General features: G+C 44.7%; 1 protein-coding gene across 1 annotated transcript in view; it reads right to left on the bottom strand.

The window, feature by feature from the left end:
* The window catches only part of cps1 (carbamoyl-phosphate synthase 1, mitochondrial), a 95,684-nt gene extending 76,328 nt beyond the window's left edge, over window positions 1–19,356 (bottom strand). The window contains 7 exon segments of the mRNA XM_046363299.1: window positions 1,496–1,585; window positions 1,707–1,799; window positions 2,021–2,077; window positions 2,780–2,869; window positions 4,289–4,433; window positions 4,658–4,767; window positions 19,078–19,356. Coding sequence (XP_046219255.1) covers window positions 1,496–1,585; window positions 1,707–1,799; window positions 2,021–2,077; window positions 2,780–2,869; window positions 4,289–4,433; window positions 4,658–4,767; window positions 19,078–19,194 — 702 coding nt within the window. The 5' untranslated portion in view covers window positions 19,195–19,356.
* Window positions 19,357–21,334: the final 1,978 nt, after the last annotated feature.

Here is a 21,334-nt window from a genome sequence, read left to right on the forward strand (position 1 = left end):
CCCACTACTATCCCAGACTATGTTTGGAATATTTATTTATCACACAGAATAGGTTGACTTTTGTACTATGGAGGATAATAGATTGACATAGGCTAGTGCTTTTGCTGTTCATTAGGCCTACTCATCTTGTTGGCTGACGAAAAACAAATGTGGACAGTTCTCACAATATGCACCTCGAAATTAGATAAGGATGCGCGCAGTTGAGTCCCCGATGTGTCTGTCTTCACTTGTAGCCTGTGAGAAAGACCCCATCACGTGATGGAGAGCCATGTGAGTGGGAGGTGCTTAGGAGCGAGCAGCACTCCGGGCCAAGGGCACAACGGCCACTGGCTGCAAAATAAAACATTTTAGGGTGCAATTTGAGTCAATATCAAGTGCTTCTCAAATGGTGAATGAGAGAGTGATGAAGTGTGTATAGCCTGCGTAAAAAATAAAGCAGAGCTCATGCCTTTCAAGCAACTTTTTCCAAATCATCGCATCATTCAGCCTTGCAATGTATTAAAAATTTAAACATATAGCCCAACATTTGTAGAACAACTAAAGTTACATAAATAACTCTAATCATATAGGAGTACCTGTTTTCTTTGTTAACCGCTCAACACAGAATAGCCACATGTGCTCACTCCGTCAAATCATTTAGAGAAAATATCCTTTCTATTTCTTTCAGCTTTGTTCAATTGTATTCTTCATACTATGAAATAATATAAAATAATGCCATGGAATTCTAAGCAAATGTTGTCTGCTAAATGAACTAGTGTAGCCCACAGCCATTTGGCATAGCCACAGCAGGACAACTCATAGTATGCTATTCTGTTCTTCTGAAATAAATTAAATTTTCCTCATATCATGCTTCTTTAGACCTGTCTAAAATAAATAATTTATTTATTGTGAAGGTGTAGGCTACATTACATGGACTTGTTAGACATAGATGTTCCAAAGGTCTGCATCAGTGGCTTGTAGACGGTGTGTGGAAGCCAGGTGATGCTAAATGTGTTTGTTAATTAACAGTCAATTACCGTGAGACCAACTGTTATTAGCCCTACTCTGAGGGCCCAGAATAGTTGATACAACGTTTGAAGTTTGTTGCAGACAGGCCAAGTGTCGCCAATGTAATTTATAGGATATTTATTTTTATCAGGATATTTTCTACCTGCAGACTGCAATGTTTTTATTATGTAGGCTACATAGTTACCAATGGCAATACAAGTTACTTTTTAGGTTTGTATTATTTTCATTTAGATTTTGATCTGATTTTGATTAACCACATGACAATGATTGAGATATAGAGAAGTTATTATAAATTATATGAAACTGTTTCATGAAAATGTGCATATGAAAACCATAACTGGCAGGCAATCTATTGGTCGAAAGAAGTCAACCAAGATTTTTTTTAGTTGGGACAGCCCTACTGTAGTCTAAGTTGTATCATCTATGGAAAGAAGAGATGAGGTCAGTGATCAATGGTAAACTTTCTCCTCTAGTCTCCCTTTCTCACCTTAACAAGCAGCCTGATGATGTTGTGCTTGATGCCACAGTCAACAGCCACCACTTTGATGGGGTTACCTTTCCCAAACACTCTGGTCTCCTGGAAACATACAAGAACAATGAAAGGATATCATCATCATCAACAGGGGGGAATATGTTTTGCAGCAGAATCATATCCATAATAACAGCATACACTTGATCGTATAGCAGTCAGAACGTACCTTTGTTGAGACTTCTGCTAAAATGTTCTGCTGGTTAGGGTCTGATATCTCTATTGGATGGCCCTCAAACTCTATCTTCCCCAACACTGTACCCTGGTCACAAAATAAAGAGACACATTTTCTGTCAAAAACAGCTTTTTTCTTCAATAGTCACGTGTCTTTAAACACAATAAGAGTAAAGCAGTAACAAGACTAGCTTCCTGTCCAAGGAGTGTACTTGTACATCAAGCTGCCTCAAGCTACATAGACAGGAGATAGGCTCCTGCCCCATAGGCCATTCTGGCTTTGACAAGGCTTACAGTAAAAACACTTACCTTGTCTCTGATGATCTTGGTCAGCATCCTAGTATCCACTCCAAACAATGCAGGAACCTTTCAAACAATATGAGAAAATACTAACATTAAAATTGCAGTAAGACTTGTGCTGTTAGAAAATGAGTCGAAGTGCCATGTTTTCAAAAGGTTCTTTAAACCACTGTAAATCAGAACTGGTGCATTAGCCAAAAGTAAAACATCAAATTCATTAGTAGTGGGTCTGCACTCAAAAAAAGTGATTTTATTTCTCAATTAACAAAAAGAAAATCACATTTTTGAGGGCGGACCCACCACTAATGAGAACTGTAACACTGGGGACTTATGTTATGTTGACTATGTTAGAAGGCGATGAAGCCAATGAAATCCCCCAAACTCTCCCCTAACCCAGACAACGCTGGGCCAATTGTGGTGCTCCCGGCTGTAGTGGCACTTCATCACTGCAATGCAATGCCTTAGACCACTGCGCCACTCAGGAGGCTCCAGAATAATACATTCATTAATTAATTTTTGTTTCATTTTGTACCCCTTTATCTCCCCAATTTTGTGATATCCAATTGATAGTTACAATCTTGTCCCATCACTGCAACTCCCGTACGGACTAGAGAGAGGCGAAAATTGAAAGCCATGCGTCCTCTGAAACACAAACTCGCCAAGCCACACTGCTTCTTGACACACTGCTCGCTTAATGCGGAATCCAGCCGTGCCAATGTGTTGGAGGAAACACTGTACAGCTGGTGACTGTAATGCTGTCTCTACTACCTTCTCCTCCTGTAGCCACTGTCCCAGGGACTTGACAGAGTTCCAGTGACTGTACTCATGACTGTAATCCTGCACCAAGAGTCCAGATACCTAGAGATCACAACACAAACCCAACATGAGTCACAACACAAACCAAACACTTGAGTTATCAACCTAATAAAGCTATTATTTATTTCCTCTGTAAAGAGACCTTGTAATATGCACTTTAAATACCCTAAAATATTTACTTGACTAACAGCAAAGCAAAGGAGCAGTCAACTTTAAAATATAGCATAACATAACACTGCTATTTTACCACATATTTCCCAAACATTACTATTTGGGAAACTATACTATTCTGGCCCTCCAATTTAATTTCAACTCTCCATTTCGCAGCTTTTCTCTTATTGAATTCAATTCTGACATTGTCCTTTTTGCCTCAGTGGATCAACGTTAACTTTTTTCTGCCCAAATTCCCAAAAGCATTTGGCGTGCATTTTCGCCAAGCCTCGCTGCTTCTTAACACACGGCGTCCTTAACCCGGAAGCGAGCCAAACCAATGTTTCGGCTTGCAGGCGGTCGGCCCGACAAGGAGTCACTAGAGCGAGATGAGCCAATGAAATCCCCCAAACTCTCCCCTAACCCAGACAACGCTGGGCCAATTGTGGTGCTCCCGGCTGTAGTGGCACTTCATCACTGCAATGCAATGCAGTGCCTTAGACCACTGCGCCACTCAGGAGGCCCCAGAATAATACATTAATTAATTAATTTTTGTTTCATTTTGTACCCCTTTTATCTCCCCAATTTTGTGATATCCAATTGATAGTTACAATCTTGTCCCATCGCTGCAACTCCCGTACGGACTAGAGAGAGGCGAAAATTGAAAGCCATGCGACCTCTGAAACACAAACTCGCCAAGCCACACTGCTTCTTGACACACTGCTCGCTTAATGCGGAATCCAGCCGTGCCAATGTGTTGGAGGAAACACTGTACAGCTTGGGACCGAAGTCAGCATTCATGTGCCCGGCCCGCCACAAGGAGTTGCTAGAGCGCGATGGGACAAGGACATCCCAGCCGGCCAAACCCTCCCCAAACCCGGATAACGTTTGGCCAATTGTGCGCTGCCTCATGGGTCTCCTGGTCACGGCCGGCTGTGACACAGACCGCTGCGCCACTCGGGAGGCCCACAATTATACATTTATTTATTATTTTTTTCTCTTTATTGAACCTGCCTGCCACCCACCTGCCTTTCATACACACAATATTTCATGACCCTAAACCCATCCACCCACGGATATACCCACTGGGACTGCGGGTTATGAGTCAACCAACACATCACTAACACAGACATGCTCACACACACACCACACACACACACACACACACACACACACACACACACACACACACACACACACACACACACACACACACACACACACACACACACACACACACACACACACACACACACACACACACACACACACACACACACACACACACACACGATAACATAACAGACCCACCTGTATACGGTCTGACTCAATGTTCCTCCTCAGGCCCAGCTCATCCAGCTCCTGAGTGTTTGGAACGCCGTAGTTCCCCACTATAGGGTAGGTCAGGGTCAGGATTTGACCTCTGTAGCTGGGGTCAGTCAAAGCCTCTGGGTACCTTCAGAAATGTGTAGTTATTATAGATATACATAGGTAACCTATTTGTGCTGGTTGTTGTCATGTTTGGTATGAGAGTGAAAATAGGAGTTGGAAAAACTGCTTACCTGTCCCCTGGTTAGGACAAAATTGTCTCCCCACAATGTAAACATACTGTGATCCATGCACTTTAGCAATGATGATGACTGACTGTTAATGGTGCTTTAGACAAGACTGATCTCTTACCCCACCAGGCCAGTGTTGAAGACCAGCTCCCCAGCAGCAGATCGTTCATCCCCAAAGGAGAAGCCCTTCATCCGGGTACCATCCTCCAGGACCAGGTGGGCTATCTGGGCCTGGGAGAGGAGTTGAAGGAGGAGGAGCAGGAGAGACAAGGATGAAGAAAAAGAAGAAACCGTTGGTATATTACTCTTCACAGTACAGAACACATCCAAGAGTTGGACTGGTAACTGGGCTACTGAGTAAATACAAGAATGTGGTGGAAAAACTACTATGATACATTCACAGACCTATTATATGGCAGTGGCACCTTTTTATATTACAATGACCCGTTGTTAATAATTCAATAGAACCAGGTCAGGCTATAGTAAAAAAGTAGCCAGCCTTGCACAAGCCTTGGTTTGTGCTAGCTGGAACAGCTCATAGGAACAGGAGCCTATGTACAAGTACACCCTTGGACAGGACAGTAGTTTATCGCAGGGCCTTACCTCCCGTCTATAGCATCTGAAAAAAACACGACAGGACAGGGCGAACACAATCACAGCAAAAACACGACAGGACAGGGCGAAACGCAATCTCTTTAATGCTGAGTCTCAAGCAGAGACGCATCAGATCAAACTCCCAACCTTAGGGTGGGCACTTTAATCACAAGGCCACTGAGCCAGGCTACACAGTGCATTCAGAAAGTATTCAGACCCCTTGACTCTTTCCAAATTGTGTTATGTTACTGGTACCTAACAGTACTAGAGATGCACCAATATTACATTTTTGGCCGATACCGATATTTTCCTTGGCATAAAAACAAAACATACCTGATATAAACAATTTTGTGGCCTTTAAGCATTCTAATAGTTATATAGTTAAACACACACACGGACGCAGCAGTCTAAGGCACCACATCTCAGTGCAAGAGGCGTCACTACAGTCCCTGGTTCGAATCCAGGCTGTATCACATCCAGCCATGATTGGGAGTCCCATAGAGCGGCGCACAATTGGCCCAGCGTCCTCTGGGTTTGGCCAGAGTAGGCCGTCATTGTAAATAAGAATGTCATTTTAATTGACTTGCCTAGTTAAATAAAAAGGTAACACACACACCACACTGACCAAAAAGTTATTTTGTTTGCATTTACTTATGTCCCCATTACCAGTAAAACATCATCAAAACCTATAACCAAAAGGTTGCAAGATCAAATCCCCGAGCTGACATGGTAAAAATCTGTCGTTCTGCCCCTGAACAAGGCAGTTAAATATTAATAATTTGTCATGAGTTGTGTGCTAATAGCAATGTGGTCATCAATTACACAAACACTGAATCAATAAATAATGAATTGCATAAGACTGATGTGCAGAATCTTAAAAAGAATACCACTGCGCCATCCTCTGATCTGCATTTAAACAAGCAAGAGATTTTATTTTTTGCTCTCACGTTTGCTGTGTTAACTTTTTGAAATATCTTTGCTGTGCCAACCTATTCACGAGAGCTGTGTGTTCAATAATTGTAAAATCTCAATATCGCATGTCCCAAAATCTTAAAGGGTGCTATCCATTAAACTTGTTTGCAAATGTTATGCTCAAACCCAAATTGAGACGCCACATTCCTGCGTGCCTCTCTTTCTGCTCTTGATTGTGCACAGGTGAAGAAAATGAACTGAACTTTCAAAAGGCATGTTTACCCAACTGCAGTAGTTGTGGAACTATGTGGAATGTTATTGGACAATTGGCTACCCTGTAAACAGGTACTGACAGGAGGCATGAGGTCACCTCCCTCAGGCTGCTCCCTGCAAGGAACCAGTAGCTGTTCAAGGGTGTAGCAGTGCAGTTTCTTGGGCTTGTTGGGCCTTTCCCTTCCCAGACATTTCCTGTCATAATACAATGAAATGTGTTTTTTTGTTGTTTTGTTCATGCAATACAATGTATTAAGATGGTGCCACGGAAATGGACTCACAAATATGGATATCATTTCCATGTAATCCAACATAACGTTATTGCATATTTCATGGAAAGAGCAGGGGTTCATGTACACTCAGTGTGTATGATGGAGTGAGAGGACAGAGGCAAAATTATGTTAGAACTGTTGTTAGTTGTTATATTGATTTTTTATATTAATATTGTTACCTTGTTACCTTAATTTACTAACGTTAAGTCGTTTATAGAAGTATTTACAGTTGAAGTCGGAAGTTTACATACACTTAGGTTGGAGTCCTTAAAACTCATTTTTCAACCACTCCACAAATTTCTTGTTAACAAACTATAGTTTTGGCAAGTTGGGTTAGGACATCTGCTTTGTGCATGACGCAAGTACATTTTTGAACAATTGTTTACAGATATATTATTTCACTTATACCTCACATTATCACAATTCCAGTGGGTCAGAGGTTTACATACACCAAGTTGACTGTGCCTTTAAACAGCTTGGACAATCCCAGAAAATGATGTCATGACTTTAGAAGCTTCTGATAGGCTAATTTACATAATTTGAGTCAATTGGAGGTGAAGCAACATCTCAAGACATCAGGAAGTTAAAGCTTGGGTCTTCCAAATGGACAATGACCCCAAGCATACTTCCAAAGTTGTGGCAAAATGGCTTAGAGGCAACAAAGTCAAGATATTGGAACAAATTTGTGGGCAGAACTGAAAAAGGGTGTGTGAGCAAGGAGGCCTACAAACCTGACTCAGTTACACCAGCTCTGTCAGGAGGAATGTGCCAAAATTCACCCAACTTATTGTGGGAAGCTTGTGGAAGGCTACCCCAAACGTTTGACAATTTAAACAATTTTAAAGTTCAACAAGTTAAACAATTTAAAGGCAATGCTACCAAATACTGATTGAGTGTATATAAACTTCTGACCCACTGGGAATGTGATGAAAGAAATAAAAGCTGAAATAAATCATTCTCTCTGCTATTATTCTGACAGGCTTCTGATAGGCTAATTGACATCATTTGAGTCAATTGGAGGTGTATCTGTGAATGTATTTCAAGGCCTACCTTCAAACTCAGTGCCTCTTTGCTTGACATCGTGGGAAAATCTAAAGAAATCAGCCAAGACCTCAGAAAAAGAATTGTAGACCTCCATAAGTCTGGTTCATCCTTGGGAACAATTTTTTAATGCATGAAGGTACCGCATTCATCTGTACAAACAATAGTACGCAGGTATAAACACAATGGGACCACGCAGCCATCATACCGCTCAGGAAAGAGACGCGTTCTGTCACCTAGAGATTAACATACTTCGAAAAGTGCAAATCAATCCCAGAACAACAGCAAAGGACCTTGTGAAGATGCTGGAGGAAACAGGTACAAAATAATCTATATCCACAGTAAAACAAGTTCTATATCGACATAACCTGAAAGGCCACTCAGCAAGGAAGAAGCCACTGCTCCAAAACCACCATAAAAAAGCCAGACTACAGTTTGCAACTGCACATGGGTGTAACGAGTTCATCTGTTGTATGAAGAGAGTCAGACCGAAATGCAGCGTGTAGGTGACTTTAATGAAGATAAATGCGGTACATGAAATAACTGACTAAGAAAACAACAAACGGAACGTAAACTAATTACAGCCTATCTGGTGACTAACACAGAGACAGGTACAATCACCCACAAAATACAACGCGCACTCAGGCTACCTAAATACGGTTCCCAATCCGAGACAACGAGAATCACCTGACTCCAATTGGGAATCGCCTCAGGCAGTCAAGCCTAACTAGACACACCCCTAATCATACACAATCCCAATTAATACAAACCCCAATACGAAATACAACATAAAAACCCATGTCACACCCTGGCCTACCCAAACATAACAAAAACACAAGATACAATGACCAAGGCGTGACAGAACCCCCCCCCTAAGGTGCGGACTCCGGGACGCACCTCAAAAGCATAGGGAGGGTCCGGGTGGGCGTCTGTCCATGGTGGCGGTTCTGGCTCGGGACGTGGACCCCACTCCATAAATGTCTTAGTTCCTCCCCTTCGCGTCCTGGGATAATCCACCTTCTCCGCCGACCATGGCCTAATAGTCCTCACCCTGATCCCCACATAACTGAGGGGCAGCTCGGGACCGAGGGGCATCTCGGGACAGAGGGGCAGCCCGGGACCGAAGCAGCCCGGTACTGAGAGGAAGCCCGGTACTGAGAGGCAGCCCAGTACAGAGAGGAAGCCTAGTACTGAGAGGAAGCTCAGTGCTGAGAGGAAGCTCAGGCAGGTAGTAGGCTCTGGTAAATCCTGGCTGGCTGGTGGAACTGGATGATTCAGGTTGTCTGGCCAATCTAGAAGATCTTGGCAGACTGGCACTTCTGGCGGATCCTGGCAGACTGGTGACGCTGGGCCGACTGGCGGCGCTGGACAGACAGGAGACTCCGGCAGCACAGGAGAGGAGAAAGGCTCTGGCTGCGCTGAACAGGCGGGAGACTCCAACAGCGCAGGAGAGGAGAAAAGCTCTGGCTGCGCTAAACAGGCGAGGCGCACTGGACGCGCTGGGCCGACTGGGAGCACTGGTGGCGCTGGACAGACAGGAGACTCCGGCAGCGCAGGAGAGGAGAAAGGCTCTGGCTGCGCTGAACAGGCGGGAGACTCCAACAGCGCAGGAGAGGAGAACAGCTCTGGCTGAGCTAAACAGGCGAGGCGCACTGGAGGCCTGGTGCGTGGTGCTGGAACTGGTGGTACTGGCACGAGGACACGCACAGGAAGCCTGGTGCGGGGAGCTGCTACCGGAGGACTGGTGTGTAGAGGTGGCACAGGATGGGCTAGACCGTGAAGGCGTACTGGAGATCTTGAGAGCAGTGTAGGCACAGGACGTGCAAGGCTAGGGATGTGCACAGGAGGCCTGGTGCGTGAGGCTGGCACCAACTTCACCAGCTGACTAACACGCACCTCAGGTTGAGTATAGAGCGCTAACTCAGGTGCTATTAAATCCCCGACGCGATCCGTCGGACGAATTTTATATCTATAGCACCAAGCTAGCAACTCCCTCATTACTCTCCACTCCACTTTCCCCATTAACTCCTTCACAGTCTCTGCTTCGCTCACCTCTAACACTGGCTCTGGTTCTGGTCTCCTCCTTGGCTCCTCACGATGAACAAGGAGAGTTGGCTCAGGTCTATCTCCTGACTCAGCCATACTCTCCCTAAGCCCCCCCCAATACATTTTTTGGGGTGACTTTCCGGTTTCCAACCGCGTCGCCGTGCTGCCTCCTCATACTTGCGCCTCTCCGCTTTAGCTGCTTCTATTTCCTCCTTGGGACGGCGATATTCTCCCGGCTGCGCCCAGGGTCCTTTACCGTCTAATATCATCTCCCAAGACCAGAAGTCCTCATATTGCTGCTCCTCACAATGAACAGGGAGAGTAGGCTCAGGTCTGACTCCTGCCTCAGCCACTCTCTCTCTGCGCTTTCCCCCGTTACCTTCGGTTTTCGCTCTGTATAGCCGTGCTTTCCTTTTCGATTCCATACGTGTATAGCCCTCTTCGCATTGCTGTAGGGAATCCCAGGCGGGCTCCTGCACTCGCTCTGGGTCGGCCGCCCACCTGTCGATTTCTTCCCACGTAGTATACTCCATGCTTCTGCTGTCCATAACGTCCTCCTTCAGATCCTGCCAGTTCACACGCTGCTCGGTCTGTGAATGGTGGGTGATTCTGTAACGACGTTCGTCTGTTGTATGAAGAGAGTCAGACCGAAATGCAGCGTGTAGGTTACTCATGACTTTAATGAAGATAAATTCAGTACATGAAAGATTGTACTTTTTGGAGAAATGTCCTCTGGTCTGATGAAACAAAAATAGAACTGTTTGGCCATAATGACCATCGTTATGTTTGGAGGAAAAAAAGGGGAGGCTTGCAAGCCGAAGAACACCATCCCAACCGTAAAGCACGGGGGTGGCAGCATCATGTTGTGGGGGTGCTTTGCTGCAGGAGGGACTGGTGCACTTCACAAAATAGATGGCAACATGATGGAGGAAAATGTGGATATATATATGTGGATATATTGAAGCAACATCTCAAGACATCAGTCAGGAAGTTAAACCTTAGTCCCAAAAGGGACTTCCAAATGGACAATGACCCCATGCATACTTCCAAAGTTGTGGCAAAATGGCTTAGAGACAGAGTCAAGGTATTGGAATGGCCATCTCAAAGCCCTGACCTCAATCCCATAAAAAATGTGTGGGCAGAACTGAAAAGGCGTGTGCGAGCAAGGTGACCTACAAACCTGACTCAGTTACACCAGCTCTGTCAGGGGGAATGGCCCAGAATTCACCCAACTTATTGTGGGAAGCTTGTGGAAGGCTACCTGAAATGTTTGACCCAAGTTAAACAATTTAAAGGCAATGCTACCAAATACAAATTGGGTGTATGTAAACTTCTGACCCACTGGGATTGTGATGAAAGAAATAAAAGCTGAAATAAATCATTCTCTCTACTATTATTCTGACATTTCACATTCTTAAAATAAAGTGGTGATCCTAACTGACCTAAGACAGGGAATTTTTACTCTGATTAAATGTCAGGAATTGTGAAAAACCAACAACGCAGTTATAGAAAGAGTTAAGAAAACATTTACTAGATACCCTAAAGTTTTTTTTATTAACAAAAACTAACATTAACGAGGCTTATACAGGTGGTACCGGTACACATGTCAATGTGTGGGGGTAGCAGCAGTGTAAAATCAATGTAAATAGTCCAGATTAGAGGTCAACCGATTATGATTTTTCAACGCCGATACCGATTATTGAAGGGCCCAAAAAAAAGCAGATACCGATTAAAATCGGCTGGTGTTTATATATACACACACAACAATACTGAATAAACAATGCACAGATTTATTTTAACTTAATATAATACATAAATAAAATCAATATTAAATTAATAATGAAACATCTTAAATTTGGTTTAAAATAATGCAAAAACACAGTGTTGGAGAAGAAAGTACAAGTCCAAAATGTGCAAAAAGCTAACATTTAAGTTCCTTGCTCAGAACATGAGAACATGGATTGCAGGCTGGTTGTATTGGTGCTAGTTATGTACCAAACTAAAGCTAGCTAGCTACCACAGCAGTTGCGGTTGAACAAATAATGCTTTATTACCAATGCGGTATTGTAAACACATCGCTCATGGCCGGTGTTGGCAGACTTTTTTGTACAGCTATGACAGTGCTACTGATAGTAGTGGTGACGCTTGGCTTGCATGTGCAAATTCAGAACAAACAACATTCTATAATAAAACTGTGTTATTTGACGTGTCAAATTAAAAGCGTATTTAACGTGTTATTTGACGTGTATCTTTTTTGACACGCAAAGACCCAAACAGCGTTCCATAGTATGTCGTGAAGGTAATAGCAGCGATGCCATTACTGTGTAACTCCGGTAGGGCAACATCTGAAAAATAGCGCACTTGGTAGTGTGTACCGGTGCTAGACCAGTTACGAATGCCAACATCGTGCAATGAATCCATTATCTTGCCGTTAATGAATTTCGCCTTTTGAGTTGTCTGGCTGAAATACTTTTACTCTTTCAAATGACTGCTCGACTTGTTAACTGCTCATCCACACAGCAGACATTGTGGGCTAGGTTAGGAATGCTGTGTTGCACGTGTAGTGAAACTTTTTACGTGGCGTCAAATAGGTATGCACGTCAGCTTTGGCATCAGTTTTGCACATCGGCGTTAAACTAGACATCGGCCCGATACCAATGTTGGCATTTTTAGCTAATATCGGCCAATTCTGATATGTTCACTGATATATTGTGCATCCCTTATTCAGAACCTTTACTCAGTACTTTGTTGAAGCACCTTTGACAGCGATTACAGCCTCGAGTCTTTTTGGGTATGACGCTACAAGCTTGGCACACCTGTATTTGGAGAGTTTCTCCAATACTTCTCTGCAGATCCTCTCAAGCTCTGTCACATTGGATGGGGAGTGTAGCTGTACAGCTATTTTCAGGTCTCACCAGAGATGTTTGATAGGGTTTAAGTCCGGGCTATGGCTAGGTCACTCAAGAACATTCAGAGGCTTGTCCCCGAAGCCACTCCTGCGTTGTCTTGACTGTGTGCTTAGGGTCTTTGTCCTGTTGGAAGGTGAACCTCGCCCCAGTCTGAGGTCCTTTTCATCAAGGATCTCTCTGTACTTTGCTCCGTTCATCTTTCCCTTGATCCTGACTAGTCTCCCATTCCCTGCCGCTGAAAAACATCCCCACAGCATGATGCTGCCACCATGATGCTGTCACCGTAGGGATGGTGCCAGGTTTCCTCCAGATGTGATGCTTGGTATTCAGGCCCAAAGGGTCAAATCTTGGTTTCATCAGACCAGAGAATCTTGTTTCTCATGGCCAGAGTCATTTAGGTGCCTTTGCCAAACTCCAAGCGGCCTGTCGTGCCTTTTGCTGAGGAGTGGCTTCCATAAAGGTCTGATTGGTGGAGTGCTGCAGAGATGGTTGTCCTTTTGGAAGGTTCTCCCATCTCCACAGAGGAACTCTGTAGCTCTGTCAGAGTGACCATCGGGTTCTTGGTCACCTCACCGATTGCTCAGTTTGGCCGGGGGCGGCCAGCTCTAGGAAGTGTCTTGGTGGTTTCAAACATTTTCCCATTTAAGAATGACGGAGGCCACTGTTCTTGGGCACCTTCAATGCTGCAGACATTTTTTGGTACCCTTCCCCAGAGCTGTGCCTCTTGAAGCTCTATGGTCAATTTCTTCGACCTTCTTCGACCTCGTGGTTTTTGCTCTGACATGCACTGTCAACCGTGAGACCTTACACAGGCTTTTGAAAAATTAACTATTTTTCATAAAATTGTACAGTTATCTTAGCTAGCTGAATTGCTAGCAGAATTGTTTACTTGTTGCTAAGCAGTTGCTAGGGCGTCGTGAGGGAGTTTGTTCCACCATTGGGGAGCCAGAGCAGCGAACAGTTTTGACTGGGCTGAGCGGGAACTGAACTTCCTCAGTGGTAGGGAGGCGAGCAGGCCAGAGGTGGATGAACGCAGTGCCCTTATTTGGATGTAGGGCCTGATCAGAGCCTGGAGGTACTGAGGTGCCGTTCCCCTCACAGCTCCGTAGGCAAGCACCATGGTCTTGTAGCAGATGCGAGCTTCAACTGGAAGCCAGTGGAGAGAGCGGAGGAGCGGGGTGACGTGAGAGAACTTGGGAAGGTTGAACACTAGACGGGCTGCGGCGTTCTGGATGAGTTGTAGGGGTTTAATGGCACAGGCAGGGAGCCCAGCCAACAGCGAGTTGCAGTAATCCAGACGGGAGATGACAAGTGCCTGGATTAGGACCTGCTCCGCTTCCTGTGTGAGGCAGGGTCGTGCTCTGCGGATGTTGTAGAGCATGAACCTACAGGAACGGGCCACCGCCTTGATGTTAGTTGAGAACGACAGGGTGTTGTCCAGGATCACGCCAAGGTTCTTAGCGCTCTGGGAGGAGGACACAATGGAGTTGTCAACCGTGATGGCGAGATCATGGAACGGGCAGTCCTTCCCGGGAGGAAGAGCAGCTCCGTCTTGCCGAAGTTCAGCTTGAGGTGGTGATCCGTCATCCACACTGATATGTCTGCCAGACATGCAGAGATGCGATTCGCCACCTGGTCATCAGAAGGGGGAAAGGAGAAGATTAATTGTGTGTCGTCTGCATAGCAATGATAGGAGAGACCATGTGAGGTTATGACAGAGCCAAGTGATTTGGTGTATAGCGAGAATAGGAGAGGGCCTAGAACAGAGCCCTGGGGGACACCAGTGGTGAGAGCGCGTGGTGAGGAGACAGATTCTCGCCACGCCACCTGGTAGGAGCGACCTGTCAGGTAGGACGCAATCCAAGCGTGGGCCGCGCCGGAGATGCCCAACTCGGAGAGGGTGGAGAGGAGGATCTGATGGTTCACAGTATCGAAGGCAGCCGATAGGTCTAGAAGGATGAGAGCAGAGGAGAGAGAGTTAGCTTTAGCAGTGCGGAGCGCCTCCGTGATACAGAGAAGAGCAGTCTCAGTTGAATGACTAGTCTTGAAACCTGACTGATTTGGATCACGAAGGTCATTCTGAGAGAGATAGCGGGAGAGCTGACCAAGGACGGCACGTTCAAGAGTTTTGGAGAGAAAAGAAAGAAGGGATACTGGTCTGTAGTTGTTGACATCAGAGGGATCGAGTGTAGGTTTTTTCAGAAGGGGTGCAACTCTCGCTCTCTTGAAGACGGAAGGGACGTAGCCAGCGGTCAGGGATAAGTTGATGAGCGAGGTGAGGTAAGGGAGAAGGTCTCCGGAAATGGTCTGGAGAAGAGAGGAGGGGATAGGGTCGAGCGGGCAGGTTGTTGGGCGGCCGGCCGTCACAAGACGCGAGATTTCATCTGGAGAGAGAGGGGAGAAAGAGGTCAGAGCACAGGGTAGGGCAGTGTGAGCAGAACCAGCGGTGTCGTTTGACTTAGCAAACGAGGATCGGATGTCGTCGACCTTCTTTTCAAAATGGTTGACGAAGTCATCTGCAGAGAGGGAGGAGGGGGAGGAGGATTCAGGAGGGAGGAGAAGGTGGCAAAGAGCTTCCTAGGGTTAGAGGCAGATGCTTGGAATTTAGAGTGGTAGAAAGTGGCTTTAGCAGCAGAGACAGAGGAGGAAAATGTAGAGAGGAGGGAGTGAAAGGATGCCAGGTCCGCAGGGAGGCGAGTTTTCCTCCATTTCCGCTCGGCTGCCCGGAGCCCTGTTCTGTGAGCTCGCAATGAGTCGTCAAGCCACGGAGCGGGAGGGGAGGACCGAGCCGGCCTGGAGGATAGGGGACATAGAGAGTCAAGGGATGCAGAGAGGGAGGAGAGGAGGGTTGAGGAGGCAGAATCAGGAGATAGGTGGGAGAAGGTTTGAGCGGAGGGAAGAGATGATAGGATGGAAGAGGAGAGAGTAGCGGGGGAGAGAGAGCGAAGGTTGGGACGGCGCGATACCATCCGAGTAGGGGCAGTGTGGGAGGTGTTGGATGAGAGCGAGAGGGAAAAGGATACAAGGTAGTGGTCGGAGACTTGGAGGGGAGTTGCAATGAGGTTAGTGGAAGAACAGCATCTAGTAAAGATGAGGTCGAGCGTATTGCCTGCCTTGTGAGTAGGGGGGGAAGGTGAGAGGGTGAGGTCAAAAGAGGAGAGGAGTGGAAAGAAGGAGGCAGAGAGGAAAGAGTCAAAGGTAGACGTGGGGAGGTTAAAGTCGCCCAGAACTGTGAGAGGTGAGCCGTCCTCAGGAAAGGAGCTTATCAAGGCATCAAGCTCATTGATGAACTCTCCGAGGGGACCTGGAGGGCGATAAATGATAAGGATGTTAAGCTTGAAAGGGCTGGTAACTGTGACAGCATGAAATTCAAAGGAGGCGATAGACAGATGGGTAAGGGGAGAAAGAGAGAATGACCACTTGGGAGAGATAAGGATCCCGATGCCACCACCCCGCTGACCAGAAGCTCTCGGGGTGTGCGAGAACACGTGGGCGGACGAAGAGAGAGCAGTAGGAGTAGCAGTGTTATCTGTGGTGATCCATGTTTCTGTCAGTGCCAAGAAGTCGAGGGACTGGAGGGAGGCATAGGCTGAGATGAACTCTGCCTTGTTGGCTGCAGATCGGCAGTTCCAGAGGCTACCAGAGACCTGGAACTCCACGTGGGTCGTGCGCGCTGGGACCACCAGATTAGGGTGGCAGCGGCCACGCGGTGTGGAGCGTTTGTATGGTCTGTGCAGAGAGGAGAGAACAGGGATAGACAGACACATAGTTGACAGGCTACAGAAGAGGCTACGCTAATGCAAGGAGATTGGAATGACAAGTGGACTACACGTCTCGAATGTTCAGAAAGTTAAGCTTACGTAGCAAGAATCTTATTGACTAAAATGATTAAAATGATACAGTACTGCTGAAGTAGGCTAGCTGGCAGTGGCTGCGTTGTTGACGTTGTAGGCTAGCTGGCAGTGGCTGCGTTGTTGACACTACACTAATCAAGTCGTTCCGTTGAGTGTCATAGTTTCTACAGTGCTGCTATTCGGGGGCTAGCTGGCTAGCTAGCAGTGTTGATTACGTTACGTTGCGTTAAAAGAACGACAATAGCTGGCTAGCTAACCTAGAAAATCGCTCTAGACTACACAATTATCTTTGATACACAGACGGCTATGTAGCTAGCTACGATCAAACAAATCAAACCGTTGTGCTGTAATGAAATGAAATGAAAAATGTGATACTACCTGTGGAGCGAAGCGGAATGCGACCGGGTTGTTGAGTGCGGAAGTTCTATTCAGTAGACGTTGGCTAGCTGTTGGCTAGCTAGCAGTGTCTCCTACGTTAAGGACGACAAATAGCTGGCTAGCTAACCTCGGTAAATTAAGATAATCACTCTAAGACTACACGCTCTAAACTACACAATTATCTTGGATACGAAGACAGCAAAGACAACTATGTAGCTAGCTAACACTACACTAATCAAGTCGTTCAGTTGAGTGTAATAGTTTCTACAGTGCTGCTATTCGGTAGACGGTGGACGTTTGCTAGCTGGCTAGCTGCTGGGCAGATAGCAGTGTAGACTACGTTAGGACGACGAAATACGAAGTTGCAATAGAAGTGCTGACTGTTTCACTTTGTTGTCCTCTTTCTTTTCCTTTTTCTTCTGTCCTTCTTTTGTCCTTATTTTGTCTTCCTTTCTTCTGTTAACTAGATATTATTTGTTGTTATTCTTTGTAAGCTAGCTAGCTTCTTCCAGGAGAGTCCCTAGCAACTGCTTAGCAACAAGTAAACAATTCTGCTAGCAATTCAGCTAGCTAAGATAACTGTACAATTTTATGAAAAATAGTTAATTTTTCAAAAGCCTGTGTAAGGTCTCACGGTTGACAGTGCATGTCAGAGCAAAAACCACGAGGTCGAAGAAGGTCGAAGAAATTGACCATAGAGCTTCAAGACAGGATTCAAGACAGGATAGAGCTTCAAGACAGGGATAAGACAGGACCTTCCGGAGACACCTGAAACCCCACCTCTTTAAGGAATACCTAGGATAGGATAAAGTAATCCTTCTCACCCCCCCCCCTTAAAATATTTAGATGCACTATTGTAAAGTGGCTGTTCCACTGGATGTCATAAGGTGAATGCACCAATTTGTAAGTCGCTCTGGATAAGAGCGTCTGCTAAATTACTTAAATGTAAAATGTAATGTAACATAGACAGGTGTGTGCCTTTCCATATCATGGCCAATCAATTTAATTTACCACAGGTGGACTCCAATCAAGTTGTAGAAACATTTCAAGGATGATCAATGGAAACAGGATGGACCTGTGCTCAATTTCAAGTATCATAGCAAAGGATTTTTTTTTTATCTAACATTTCTAAAAAAACATTTTTCTTTGTCTTTATGGGATAGCTTGTGTGTAGATTGATGAGGGGAAAAAATAATGTAATCAATTTTAGAATAAGATTTTAGTAACAAAATGTAGAAAAGGTTAAGCGGCTTGAATACTTTCCAAATGCACTGTATGTAATCCTTACTGTTTGTATGAGGTGTTTTTACGATGCAAGGAACATTTCTGTTTAGATAGACAGTAACATGCTATCTTAAATCGGTATGAGAGAAGGCTTATCCTAATTCACCGATAACAAAGGAAACTAGAGGTAGCTATCTACCACCAGCCCCTGACCCACTCAATGAGGGGCCATATTCTCCTGGTCAGCAGTAAATGCTGAGGTAGACTATTCTCTTGTTCTATTTTTCATGGCCTAGCCTAGGATTATCCACTGTGTGTGTGTGTGTGTGTGTGTGTGTGTGTGTGTGTGTGTGTGTGTGTGTGTGTGTGTGTGTGTGTGTGTGTGTGTGTGTGTGTGTGTGTGTGTGTGTGTGTGTGTGTGTGTGTGTGTGTGTGTGGTGTTAAAGCCCAATACCGTATCCTACACATATTTATAAAAATCACAAAATGGCATTTAATGTTATGCCAATATAACTAATAAAATTGATTGAAATATATTGCATTGAGCAATCATGCAATGTTGAGAAATATCTTTGCTTAGCCAGATTTGTCAAACTGCACCCCAAACTAGTAAATCAACATGACGCAACACCACACCGGGATTGGCCACCATATGCATCCATTCATTTTATTGGCCCCACTGCAACTCAAGAACACGACTGTTTCCATGACATGTGTTTCTTCTTCAAATGCAAAAGAACGTTGACCTGTTGTCAACTGCATTTAGCTGACTGAAGCAAGTTCGAGCATGCTTTATTAGTGGGATAGCTAGCTATCTAACGTTAAGTTACCTCGACAATAAATTGTTTTCGCTATTATTGACAATGAATGACAACTTACGTTAGCTTATTTCTAGCTAGCTATAATTCATGGTCAATGACAAAACTTTCGCAAACTATTTTGCAAGCTGGTAAAAGTAAGTTGTTTACTGCTCAATTAACACGTTTTAGAATTAAAGAAAAGCAATATAGCTAGTTAGCTAGCTGGCGAATGTATTACCTTAACACTGAAGAGCCTAGCAGACCTCAAACAAGCAGGGTTGCTGCTTCTTCTGGCTGCGAGCCATCCTAGCCTCAGTGATTTGACGACGTTGCAGGCTGTCAATATTTTTGTCATATTCCGTCTTTAATTCACTTATTCTGACTCTGTTAGCTGTTGTCCTACAAGGGTAAAATGAATCCGTGCAGAATGTGTTGTTGTTCTATTGAGAAAGAGCGGTCCACTGAAATGAATGAATTTGGGCTCAAGCAGCCCGCGTGTCTCATCCAAAGGATTCCAGACAGATAACTCAGAATGCAAACAGCCGATCAACGTGGGTTGGCTGCAATTGGCTGCCAGGTTGTTTTCTTCTGCGCGTTTCTTTCCGCTCAACATTTTGATTGGCTGCGAATCGGTGAACATGGTGGCTGAAACCATGTAAAAAATTCTGCGCTGTTAGCGTTGAACCAACCATGCTTGCTTTGCATGATGCATATGTCACAGTCACATAATATTTGTATTATATACAGCATGCTCTTCTACGACTACGTTCCAACATATTCCTAGTATGCATAAACTCCCAAGGAAAATATTACTTTCATGTGAACTCAGTTCACTGTAACGTGACTAACTTGACCATTTGCTCCATATAATAGGTTTATAATAGGTTTATAATAGGTTTATAATAGGTTTAGGTTACTGATGCTGATCTTAATTTGAGCCAGTTTGCAACCACAGCAGGAAAATAACTATACAGCCACAGGAAATATTAAATATTATCTGGATTATAATTAATGGACACTTTTGTAGGGGTTAGGGGTTTCTTAGGTCAAATCATAGGCTGACGCACAATTGGCCCAGTGGGTTAGAGAAGGATTTGGCCTGGGTAGGCCGTCATTGTAAATAAGAATTTGTTCTTAACTGACTTGCCTAGTTAAATAAAGGTTAAATAAAATAAATTTTTTAAATCCAGTCTGAAATATCAAAGTGGTCATTACAAACTTTAGAAGCCCTTTTAAAACTAAAATACACTACAGGTTTACATCTCCTGCTGTGCAGGACATTTCTCAGCAACAAAAGAGTGATAATATTAAGATCCTACATCTGAGTATAACCTAAGAGCAGAAAGGTTCCTTCTTTATTTAGTGAGTTCCATCAAAGTTCCAACCTCACACTCAACGTCAACAAAACTAAGGAGATGATTGTGGACTTCAGGAAACAGCAGAGGGAACACCCCCCTATCCACATCGATGGAACAGTAGTGGAAAGGGTAGCAAGTTTTAAGTTCCTCGGCATACACATCACAGACAAACTGAATTGGTCCACTCACACAGACAGCGTCGTGAAGAAGGCGCAGCAGCGACTCTTCAACCTCAGGAGGCTGAAGAAATTCGGCTTGTCACCAAAAGCACTCACAAACTCCTACAGATGCACAATCGAGGGCATCCTGGCGGGCTGTATCACCGCCTGGTACGGCAACTGCTCCACCCTCAACCGTAAGGCTCTCCAGAGGGTAGTGAGGTCTGCACAACGCATCACCGGGGGCAAACTACCTGCCCTCCAGGACACCTACACCACCCGATGCTACAGGAAGGCCATAAAGATCATCAAGGACATCAACCACTCGAGCCACTGCCTGTTCACCCCGCTATCATCCAGAAGGCGAGGTCAGTACAGGTGCATCAAAGCTGGGACCGAGAGACTGAAAAACAGCTTCTATCTCAAGGCCATCAGACTGTTAAACAGCCACCACTAACATTGAGTGGCTGCTGCCAACACACTGACTCCAGCCACTTCAATAATGGGAATTGATGGAAAATGATGTAAATATATCACTAGCCACTTTAAACAATGCTACCTTATATAATGTTACTTACCCTACATTATTCATCTCATATGCATACGTATATACTGCACTCTATATCATCGACTGCATCCTTATGTAATACATGTATCACTAGCCACTTTAACTATGCCACTTTGTTTACTTTGTCTACATACTCATCTCATATGTATATACTGTACTCGATACCATCTACTGTATGCTGCCCTGTACCATCACTCATTCATATATCCTTATGTACATATTCTTTATCCCCTTACACTGTGTATAAGACAGTAGTTTTGGAATTTTTAGTTAGATTACTTGTTGGTTATTACTGCATTGTCGGAACTAGAAGCACAAGTATTTCGCTACACTCGCATTAACATCTGCTAACCATGTGTATGTGACAAATAAAATTGGATTTGATTTGATTTGATTTGCACATGGCACTTT

This window comes from Oncorhynchus gorbuscha, linkage group LG09 (assembly GCF_021184085.1).
Source record: "Oncorhynchus gorbuscha isolate QuinsamMale2020 ecotype Even-year linkage group LG09, OgorEven_v1.0, whole genome shotgun sequence".
NCBI classification, from domain to species: Eukaryota; Metazoa; Chordata; class Actinopteri; order Salmoniformes; family Salmonidae; genus Oncorhynchus; species Oncorhynchus gorbuscha.